This window comes from Electrona antarctica (assembly GCF_951216825.1).
Source record: "Electrona antarctica genome assembly, chromosome: 3".
NCBI classification, from domain to species: domain Eukaryota; kingdom Metazoa; phylum Chordata; class Actinopteri; order Myctophiformes; family Myctophidae; genus Electrona; species Electrona antarctica.
The window spans coordinates 1,167,976-1,180,367 of record NC_136808.1 but is presented as its reverse complement, the minus strand read 5'-3'; the positions used below and the strand labels follow the sequence as shown (position 1 = coordinate 1,180,367).

The following is a 12,392-nucleotide window of genomic DNA, read 5'->3' as shown; positions in this document are numbered from 1 at the left end:
TACTGTGCGTTCTGGTACACCTCCACAGAGCTGTTGAGTCCCTCCAGCTGCTCCATCAGGAGCTGCAGGTTGGAGTTGACGTAGCTCAGCTCCAGGCCCACCATCTCACGGACCTTGTTGTTGTGCGTCGCCCTGCAGGGAGACGGGGAAAAAAGACGTTAACGTCCGTCGTGACAAAACACGGAACACTGACGTGTTTAAACTTTAAGACGGAGGGAGAGATTGATTGGGAGACGACACAACTAACTAGACATGTTGAAAAAGAAGGCTCTGAAGAGAAGATATACGCAATAAGCATACAGAGGACAGCAGGTGGACAGGCGCAAATACTCTGTGTGTGTGCGTGTGTGCGTGAAAGACAATGTTGTTGCTTTGCAAAGGCGATAAGCATTCTAAAAAGGTGTGTGTGTGTGTGTACACGTACGCATGTATACCGTAATGACAATGTTGTTGCCCTGCAAAGCAGAGATAAGAACATTCTCACACACACACACACACACACACACACACACACACACACACACACACACACACACACACACACACACACACACACACACACACACACACACACACACACACACACACACACACACACACACACACACACACACACACACACACACACACACACACACACACACACACACACACACACACACACAATCTGTCTGTCTGTCAGATCGTATTGTCTATATCTCACTGCAAACACGCCGTCTATCAACACATGGTGTCACCGCCGCACAGACTCACAATACCAGCTAAAAGCACGCATGACCACTTCCATGGCACACCGTCTGTCCCTTTGTCCATCTCCATAAATGGTGCATTATTTATTTTAATCAGTAGTATTTAGTAACGCTAATGTGCTTGATCATCGCCACAAAGCGTGGGAAATGATGGCAGAATTATATTAACCCATTTTGACCTGAGATCAGATTCTAAAAATGTCTTCTAGTTTTCTGAAAAAGCTGTTTCTATGTCAGTGGTTCTTCGATTTTTCAAAAATAGCAGACCTACAAGCTCGTAGCTAAATTATAACATGTTTAAAACACCAAAAGGGGTTCCCGCCCAAAATGGGTTAAGTACCGGTAGTTCAACGTGTTCGCATTGTCCTTATTGACACGAATATGTTATTTCGCCCTTCTTGTGAAATGCCTTAGAAGTCTGAAAAAATTCCAAGACGCTTCTGTATGCTGGCCTGACATTTATTGTATTTATTGTTATGGCTACAAGCTTGGCTCCGTGGCGCGAGCCTCTCTTATCCATGTAAATACATATTTTCCCTATAGCTGCCGTTAGACAGAGAACTACGTCACCACCTGTGCTTAAAACCCTAGCTTCCGCATGTTCAATCATGGGGCTAACGTTTTGAGAAGACGGCTGATCTGCAAGCTCACAAATGTGTCGCAAACTTGAGGCATTGTGAGTTTTGTAGATCACCCATTTTCAGCCAAGTTCTTTTAAGTGTTGAACAAAAACAGGGAGGGAGTCAAGTTTAGAGCCCTTACATCATAAAATACAAAATTAAAATAAACGTTTAGCAATACTTCATATAAGAAAAATACAATATAACAACATTTCAAGGAACACGAGAACATGCAATAGCCTACTAATTACAAAGAGGTTTAAAACGTTCACAGAACTAGGAGCTGAAGGCAATGGAGAAAAGGTGAGTTTTTAGGGAGGATTTGAAACTTTCGATGGTTGGGCTGGATTTGATGTGTAGTGGGAGACTATTCCAGAGTACTGAAAAGGCCCGGTCGCCTTTGATTTTTTGGCTCGTTGAGGGGACAGCAAGGGGCATTTGATTTAATATGGTAAATACATATTTTATAGGTTTCACTCCCTCAACCTCCTCAGAGGAACATGTGACATTGTCGTAACACAAACAATCACATCACAATGGAGCCCATTATACCATCTGTTGGCAGCAGGAGACATCTGTGCGTGCGCACGCCGCACATACATGTGTGCTTTTTCTGTGATCAAGTCTCATCATATGAAGGAGTATTAAACCAGCTCAGTGGCCTTGTGGTTACTGGTTAAGAGTGTCCGCCCTGGGACAGGGAGGTCGGGGTTTTTTGATCCCCGGCCCGGGGGACCCAATGCCTCCCTGCTTGGGCACTCTGAGCCAGCATCAAGGATTGGATCGGGGGAAAGTCCCTGTGACATACATGTCCAGGGGTAAATGGTAAATGGTGCATTTATATAGCGCCTTTATCCAAGGCGCTTTACATAGATTGTGCATTACATTCACCCATTCACACACACATTCATACACCGATTGCGGCGGAAGCCATGCAAGGTACCAACCAGCACATCGGGAGCAATTTGGGGTTCAGTGTCTTGCCCAAGGACACTTCGACATGTAGCCAGGAGGAGCCGGGATTCGAACCGCCGACCCATGGATCATTGGACGACCTGCTCTACCTCCTGAGCCACAGTCGCCCCAGGCGGGTGTACTTGTACATCAAGCTACTGGCAAATTATTTTCTAAATAATTTACAATATCCGACTGACAGTAAGTCACACATAAACAATGTCTACCCCATCTGAAGCACGGATTGTGGTCTGAGAGACATACGGGCTGGAAGAGAAATACACACACACACTCCATCTGCTCCTGCCTTCACCCAAGGAGTGCACGGTGCCTGTGCATGTGGTTGCGTGCGTGAGTGAGTGCGCGAGAGAGAGAGAGAGAGGGTCGACACAGGAATGTAGGAGTCTGAATGATGACTGTTGGGTTGAGCTCCTCAGATAGCCATAATAGAAAACAGACATTTTTCAGGTGAAGAGAGAAGCGAACTCTCTCTCTCTCTCTCTCTCTCTCTCTCTCTCTCTCTGGTGGAGCCATGCAGTCAGAGAGTGCACAGTGCACACTGAAGACAAGACAGATTTCCTTCTCTCCTTCTTCATTCACACCTCATCGCATGTACAGTTTGTACAGTAAACTAGTTGAACCTGTTCTTAACTTTTTGATGTACCAACATATAGAATATACACCCACGGATAAATGTGTAACTTTAGCCCATTTTGGGGCGGGAACCCCTTTTGGTGTTACATACATTATGTTATAATTTAGCTATTGAAAAATAGTATAAAATAGTACTATTTTTTGAAAAATCGTTAAAATGTGCCTCAAAGGCCTGGGCCATGGCTCAGGGGTCCAGGCACCTTGGCTGGCAATCCAGTCTGGCAGTGTGCCGCGGGTTCGACTCCCGACGGCCTTTACTGCATGTCTTCCCCGCCCCCCCATCTCTATCCCCATTTCCTGTCAGCCTACTGTCTGTCCCTCCATAAAAATAAAAAATAAAGGCGAAAGCCACAACAAAAAAAACATAAAAAAATAAAATAAAAATGCCTCAAATCTTTCAGAAAATTGTCATGATTTAGAAGACTTTTTTTTTTTTTCTCGACGTCAGGCCTGAACGGGCTAAAGTTGAACCGGAAACAGAAGTAGGACACGCGTGTGCGCGTGTGACAGTGTTGCAGTGAGACTGGGTCTGTCACTCTAAAGGCATGTGTCCAGGCGTTCGTTCTGTTGTTCCTCTTGTAGCTGCCGAGCCGGTTCACCCACATACCGACTGTACTGCTGTTCTCTTTACAGTCTGACACTAAACCTCCTCTTGAATGACATCGACATAAACATCTTTTATGCTTTATAATAACTAGGGAAATCGGAGCCAATCATGTCATTTTCAAAATGATCGGGATCGGGTGAAATAAAGCGGAGATTTTCTTTTTTTTATTTCAATGAAATAAGTGTGTCTAAATAGGCTTGTGTCTAATGTAAATCTCAAAGAAAGATGTATAAACAATGATATTTTGTGAAAACCGACATGTTTATACTTGATGTTTGTCCTCCTGGGGCACTATAGTTCCAGCAGTGGCAACCGCTTGATCTCAAAGATCATGCAACAAGGATATCAAACGGAACACAACCACCTAATCATTGTGTATATTCCTGCACTATACCTGCATCCAGGGATCTTGGTACATAGAAATTGTACATAATTTTTGTTTTGATTGTATTGCTGTATTGTTGTATTGTGCTTTCTGCTTTGGCAATGTAAACGTATGTTTTCTCATGCCAATAAAGCCCTTTGAATTGAATTGAATTGAATTGCAACAAAGACATTCACAGAGGTGTGAAAAAAAAGTAATGCAACCCCCACTATGCATGCTATAATAATGTCCTGTAGTAGGCCTATATACTATCTCTCTCTGAATGATAGCCGAAGCCGTGCAAATGGTGTTTTCTCTACTTGACTAGACTAAGAGTGACATACATTTCTCACATGGCATAAGTGTTGTACAACCCATTCTGGAGTGGACGGGAACCCGTTTGTGTTTTAACTAAGCATTATTTAGCTATTGAAAAATAGCAGATCTACAAGCTCATAGCGCGCCACCGAGTGGCGCGCTATGAGCTTGTAGATCTGCTATTTTTTAAAAATCGTGAAAATCTCTAATAATAACTAATGGAGATACAGTGGCCCATACGGCCACGGTATGAAGGAACACATGCTCCGTTGTGGCCAAGGAAGTGCATGGATCCTTTCCCGTTTCTCAGCATTTCCTTGTTTGACTGTGCGCGCAATGCACAACAGGTGTTAACGAGTGTGTGTGAGTGCATTTCCCTGTTGTAGTGCATGTTGAAACGAAACCGTTTAAATGCAGGTTTAAAAATGTAACCTGCATTTAGCCCATACAGTCTTCTTACCTTCGTCCGCTGTACATTAAAGGACCACTTCACCACTTTTCAACTTCTCTTCCTATAATTGGTCCTAACATACTCAGTCTGTGTCTCATAGGAAGGCTGTGGGCAGTTCAGAAACCCGTCCACCAGTGACATCATCAATGGTGAAACCAAGCTAATAGAAACGGCAGGCTTTCTTTTCCCGAAAAGTTGCAATGCAAAAGTTGAAGCCATCGTTCTCAAGATAATAAAAATCTAAAAATATTTTAAAACAAATCTTGTTTTAAAAAAAAATCTGCCTAATGATGATGTCACTGGTGGACGGGTGTCCGAACTGCCCAAAGCCCTCCTATGAGACACAGACTGAGTAGGAAAAAAATTGTGGTGTTTTTATCATGAACATTAGTGAGGACCAATTATATGAAGAGATGTTGAAAAGTGGTCCTTTAAGCTGTCAGCTCACGCATAACCATAAAACACGTTCAATCGTTAAAATGACAGTCGGCCATTCCACAAGTGACCCAGAAACACAAAATCGTGACCTAATTCACAGCCCCATCTCAAGCCACATTTTTTAAACGGTTGGCTTGAAATCCGCTTTGTTCAAATATAGTGTTCGAACTAGCGTTCAATAGAGGGTATGCGTGTGACATCATCATCATACCAAGAAGGTATGCAGGAACGCCTACTGAGTGGCAAAAACTACTTTCTGGACTTGACAGACCGTACATCCAAACAGAAAAGTCACATTTGACTGCATTAAATTACTTTAATCAACATTAAACTCACTTTGCCACTCGATCTGCCATTCACTTTATGCATGCGCATACCCTCTATTGTCTATTCAGATTAGTTTTTATTAGAGGAATGTGTTTGAGAACTCTGAACACTGAAGAAAAATCACAAAATATACACAAACTGGACTAAAACTGTAACAACAAGAATGACTCGGTCATATAGAGCGTACCAAAATCTCCTTGAGGGGGGCGTCAACATATGTGTCACGTGGTAGCGGCCGCTATACTTGTTGTTGGCTTGTCTGGTTTGTTTACATTGAGCGACTATCCGGTGTGCTTGTATACGTTCTTTTTTTTAAACTGACCTCACAACGGTGCAGACTTGCTCAGTAAATAAGTGAGGGGAATGAGCCAGAAGGAAGCCAGCATCAAGGAACCCAGATTGACGAGTTTACAAAAAGACGTGGAATGGCAGAGACATAACGTTCAACAAAGTATCTAAGCACAGCCGTGTTTGTTCACAACATTTTCCATGTAAAGGTATTTGGGCCCAGACATTCTTTCTATCCATCCTGGTGTTGGTTCACTATGTTGTCACCAAGAACGAGCTCAATATTTACAAAAACATACCACCGTCACTCTATTCTGAGTGATGTGGGCTAGAGTTTAAAGCTCACAAGAAGAAGGCCGCCGCTAGCTTTTCAGACGCCGCCCCCCTCTTGGTGACGTACACGTTTTTACACCCTTTAACTGCCAGGTGCAGCAAGCTCTCCATTATGAACATGTATAATCAGTGTGTGTGTGCTGCAGCCTCAGCTCATGGCTTCACGTCGCGGCGTTCAGAGCATGGGTTTCATGCCGTTCTTCAGACTATGGGTTTTATGGGTAAGTCTCCTATTGGCTCAGAGGCAGCCTAGGGACGAGGCGGCCAATCATGACATCAGTGTCCACAACGGTCGCTACTAAAGGTAGTAGCAAAAGCTCACCCAGTTGTCAACCAGGCAAGTAAGATCAATGGAGACAAACAATTGCAACTTCAGGACATATACAACCGCTCCATAACCAAACCAACTTCAGGACATATACAACCGCTCCATAACCAAACCAACTTCAGGACATATACAACCGCTCCATAACCAAACCAACTTCAGGACATATACAACCGCTCCATAACCAAACCAACTTCAGGACATATACAACCGCTCCATAACCAAACCAACTTCAGGACATATACAACCGCTCCATAACCAAACCAACTTCAGGACATATACAACCGCTCCATAACCAAACCAACTTCAGGACATATACAACCGCTCCATAACCAAACCAACTTCAGGACATATACAACCGCTCCATAACCAAACCAACTTCAGGACATATACAACCGCTCCATAACCAAACCAACTTCAGGACATATACAACCGCTCCATAACCAAACCAACTTCAGGACATATACAACCGCTCCATAACCAAACCAACTTCAGGACATATACAACCGCTCCATAACCAAACCAACTTCAGGACATATACAACCGCTCCATAACCAAACCAACTTCAGGACATATACAACCGCTCCATAACCAAACCAACTTCAGGACATATACAACCGCTCCATAACCAAACCAACTTCAGGACATATACAACCGCTCCATAACCAAACCAACTTCAGGACATATACAACCGCTCCATAACCAAACCAACTTCAGGACATATACAACCGCTCCATAACCAAACCAACTTCAGGACATATACAACCGCTCCATAACCAAACCAACTTCAGGACATATACAACCGCTCCATAACCAAACCAACTTCAGGACATATACAACCGCTCCATAACCAAACCAACTTCAGGACATATACAACCGCTCCATAACCAAACCAACTTCAGGACATATACAACCGCTCCATAACCAAACCAACTTCAGGACATATACAACCGCTCCATAACCAAACCAACTTCAGGACATATACAACCGCTCCATAACCAAAAAAGCAATTCAGATTTACAATGATTCTACCCATCCACTTCACTCTGAATTTGACTTGTTGCCCTCGGGCAGGAGGCTTAGGGCAAAATTAGCTAAAAAGAAGGGTTACTTAACTTTGTTTGTGCCAACTGCTGTGGACATTTTAAATAAGAAAATGTTTAAATAGTCTAATCGCCACTGCTCATGATCACTGTTGTTGTTGTGAATGTGAATGCATTTTTATATAGTATTTTAATGCACCTGTGTATTTTTTGTAATGTTTTATTGTTGTAACCGACTGCCGGTGTGCCAAAGACGAATTTCCATTTGATGTCAATTTAATGGACAATAAAGTTTTCTTTATCTTTATCTTTAGCAAATGTAGTCCAGGCGCTTTTCAAGCACCTGGCAAAAAAAAAGTAGGTAAAAAGTAAGAGAGGAGGAGAAGCAGACAGGCCGGGGGCAGACAGGGGCTGATTAACCCATTTTGACCCGAGATCAGATTCTAAAAATGTCTTCTACATCCTGACAGTTTTCTGAAAAAGCTATGTTTCTATGTCAGTCGTTCTTCGATTTTTCAAAAATAGCAGACCTACAAGCTCGTAGCGCGCCACTCGGTGGCGCGCTATGAGCTTGTAGATCTGCTATTTTTCAATAGCTAAAGCATAACATAATGCTAACACCAAAAGGGGTTCCCGCCCAAAATGGCTTAAAGTTGACCCATGGCCACTTCCCCTCCGTCTGTCTGCAGTGAGACAGACAAGAGGCCAGACTGCCTCAGGGACCACAGGAGGAAGTCATCATGGATGGTCTCCTACTAGGACTTGAACCACTTTCAACCTGCCCGACTGACCGCCGTCCTTATATTGGGCCATAAGTCCATTATAGGCAAAAATGTCAGTCAGAACAATTTCTAAAAAAGGGCAAACTCACAACAACTGATCATTGTGAGCTCATAGATAGACTAATCTCACCGTGCAACACCGCTGTATGACTAAGTAATTATAACAGAATGCAGAGCAGCTGGTGGTGAAAATGACAAATACTGACCAATAGTAACCAACGGTTACGTTCCAGGGCCTTTCAAGGCATGGGTTCAAACCACCTCCCCCCCTCCTGGAAGCCTGCAGCTCACTGGCGAGAACAGCCCCCACCCATTGCCCCCACACACCCCCCGCCCCACACACACACACACACACACACACACCTCCCCCTGCCTCTATTAAGTGGGTACACATGCGCACACACACGTGCCAAGGACTTGATGCTTAGCTGCTGGCATGACAACTACTAACACAGTAACCATGGGAGCATTGTAGCAGGCAGAGAGAGGCCTGGAGGTGTGGTGTGTTTATCACAAGCCTGCACGGCACCACACACACACGCACGCACGCACGCACGCACGCACGCACAAACCGTCCACCGTTAGTAAACACATTTCACTGATAGAGGACCGAGGTATTATATTGGTATGAATTAATACTGAAGACATTCAACTGGTGGTTTAACGCCATTCCTCCCCTAAGACTACGTGAGGTACAGTATAGAGCAGACCGGCCACTCTCTACAGAGAGAGAAGGAAATAAGTCACCAGGCTTCCTCAGAGCTGGCCTGCTTTTTGACCCAGTCTGGACGGGAACCCGTTTGTGTTTTAACTAAGCATTATTTAGCTATTGAAAAATAGCAGATATACAAGCTCGTAGCGCGCCACCGAGTGGCGCGCTACGAGCTTGTCGTCGTCGTCGTGAAAATGCGGCACACATCTTTGAATATTCTTTCAGAAGACTTTTATTTTGACGTCAGGCCTAATTAACAGTAACAAAACCCTGTATTGGCAGCTCGTCTCTGGTGCAGGTGCAGCCACTCACACCACTAATGGAAAGCACTGAAATGTGAAGGTCATGCATTATGACTCCATCAACATCCAAAGTCAAAGTCGTAGACGATTAGTCACACACGTTAGCGCAGTGAAATTTGTTCTCCGCATTTGACCCATCTCTTGGAGCGGTGAGCCGCAGCGTGCGCCGCGCTCGGGAATCATTAGTTGATTTGACCCCCCAATCCAACCCTTTGATGCTGAGTGCCAAGCAGGGAGGGAGCATTGTTGGGTCCCATTTTTACAGTCTTTGGTATAATGACCCGGCCCGGCGATCGAACCCCCGACCTCCGCAGTTTCAGGGCGGACACTCTAACCACAAGGCCACTGTCTGGTGGTTAGACTGGTCGACCTACCTGTATCATATCCATTATATAATAATACACTGCTCATCAGCAGCAGCATCGTTGCTCAAGGGCACATAGCAGGACAAGCAGATCATGGGCTGCGTTGGGCAATGAGCTCGCAATTATCTACAATAGCTGCAGGAGGGTTATGTAATGATCGTGACAGGCCTAAGCATGGCGTCATCGCCACAGGGAGCATAATGTCATCATCATCATCATCCATCACAAAGGAGGATGCTCAATGGAAATTAGTGTCTGTCATCATCACCTCAAACGCGCAACATTGTGTCTTAAAGCATTTTGGGCGGGAACCCCTTTTGGTGTTAGCATCATGTTATGCTTTAGCTATTGAAAAATAGCAGATCTACAAGCTCATAGCGCGCCACCGAGTGGCGCGCTACGAGCTTGTAGGTCTGCTATTTTTTGAAAAATCGAAGAACGACTGACATAGAAACATAGCAAGACATTTTTAGAATCTGATCTCAGGTCAAAATGGGTTAATGTTCACACTGCACAGTCGCATGCGTGCACGCACATAACGTGTGTATGTCAGGTTGTGTGTGCGTGTGCGTGCGTGAAGAATGCCGTTCCCCGCACCGCTCAGATCTTTATCTTCCGTGTTGTTTTGTGCTCAGCGAGTCCTTCCTGATGAGGCCTGGACTGAGACATCGTCCCATGATCTCTGACGGATGACAGAAGCTGAACTAAAGTGACGTACTGCGTACAGTATGTGAATGGTGAGATGGCACAGCCATCTACTGTCTATGAATGGAGGGAGGGAGGGAGGGAGGGAGGGGTGATGAGAGGGACACTACATGTAGCTTTAATAGCTGCCTTTGCAAATGCAAATTTTGATGGGAGAACATGAGACGTGACCCCCCCCGGGACCTCCCACCCTGATAAGCAGTTGGAGTGTAGGAGTTGAGACATTGCATTTTGGTTTGACTCTGTTCCACAGATAAAGATAAATATTGTGAAAATAGCAGATCAAGCTCACAAAGCCTTGCAAGCTTGTAGATCTTTTTGTTTTTTTGCCTCTTTCCTAAATTATTTGATCGATTGAAATTGATTGAAATATGTATTAACAGTTTGCAGAATGACAGTACATTTCAAGCACAACTCAATACAAAGGCTGTTAACCGTGAGTGGACGACCCAATAAAGCATTACACTTGTTTACAAGAGGGTCCACCTTGTTCAATTCATTCGTCAATTCGTCAATCGTTTGGCCAATGATTGACCAGTTTTTATAGTATAGTTTGTCGTTTACAAATGATCTTTACAAAAAAGGTCTTAAAAGTCCTTAACTGCTCTATATATATTGCCTATAATATATTGTGACTGCGTTTTGAACCGCTTCTGTAATCTGCATACTGCTAACGACCCAGTTAGTTTCTCACTGTGTGTAATAATAAACCTTTATCTTATCAGTACAGTAGCGCTCTTTGTGAACTGAACATAAAAGGCATTGTTTGTGTATCACGAGCATAAAAAGGCTTGGGGTTATTACAGTATGATCACATCCTAGAATGACTCGTCGTATCGCCATGGAGTCTCCGCCATGCCCGCGTTAAGTTTAAATTATTAAACCGTCGTCATGTAAAAGTACTCAGTGCTGCTACTGTTACTACTGCTAGTTTGCCATTCTGCTAATTAAGTGTTCCTCGTCGACTCTGATCCCCCGGGGAAGGCTGGTTGTTACAGTAGTGCACCATTATATCAGCAGTGCCAGGTCTAACGCTGAGACCGCAGTGACGTAAATAGGTTTTCAATGTAATGAGTCCCGGGATGCAGGGATGGTCTTTTAGATCAGGGGTTCTCAACGTTTTTGGCCGGGGACCCCCGGAAATGCTTTGGCAATGTCTCGGGACCCCCGCCCCGCCCCCTCCCGACCCCCAATATAAATTGACTGCTACAATAACCTTAAACCATTTTGGGGCGGGAACCCCTTTTGGTGTTTTAAGCATTGTTATAATTTAGCTATTTTTGAAAAATCTTTTTTTTTTTTTTTTTTTTTTGAAAATAATTTGGGGACCCCCTAAAATAATTTGGCGACCCCCCGAGGGGTCGCGACCCACGGGTTGAGAACCCCTGTTTTAGATGAGTCCCAGGGACATTTTATGAGTCCCACTTCAACAACGTTAGGAGTCATATTTTGCCATTTTTACAAATTGCAGCATTTAACTCCCATTTCATTTGATATGGTTATAATGTGGTTATATTCATGTAGAAAACAGAAGAAATGATTATTATAACTAATGCTCGCAAAATAAACTAGAATAAAAAAACAGTACAGTAGTACAGTAGTGCATCCCGTGGATGCAGATTGCAGAGGTCGTTGTTTTATTGCATCCCTTAACTATAAATTGCGTTTTGTGATGCAAAATGCACCCTATTTTAATCTCTGAGACCGTTTGAAATTCTACCATAATAAGGAAAGTACTGTATTTACAGTATATGATCCTTATGGTATGTTTAAACTATGGATGGTTTTGTTTCCCCAATTCTGAATTCCCAAAAAGTGAGTGATGTCAGGTCTTCTGTACTTTGTGTGGAGGTCAGACGTTCGATAGATCATAATGTTTCAGACGACAGGAAACGAGACAGCAGGCAGGTTAATTAACGAAGCAGCAGATGTGAGAATGACAGATTAATTCACATAACGGCAGCCGTGAAACTGACAATAATAAACAAGTCGCACAATTTAAGATTAAGACAGACATGATGTGACATCAACAGGATGTATTATATTAGCAGTGCG

General features: G+C 43.8%; 1 protein-coding gene across 3 annotated transcripts in view; it reads right to left on the bottom strand.

The window, feature by feature from the left end:
- The window catches only part of rhpn2 (rhophilin, Rho GTPase binding protein 2), a 63,887-nt gene that overhangs the window by 36,607 nt on the left and 14,888 nt on the right, over window positions 1–12,392 (bottom strand). For all 3 annotated transcript variants that reach the window (XR_013789709.1, XM_079497899.1, XM_079497898.1), the window contains exon 3: window positions 4–132. Coding sequence is in view for 2 of the 3 variants with exons in the window: in XM_079497899.1 (XP_079354025.1) it covers window positions 4–132 (129 nt within the window). In the remaining variant the exon portion in view is untranslated. The remainder of the gene's footprint in view (window positions 1–3; window positions 133–12,392) is intronic.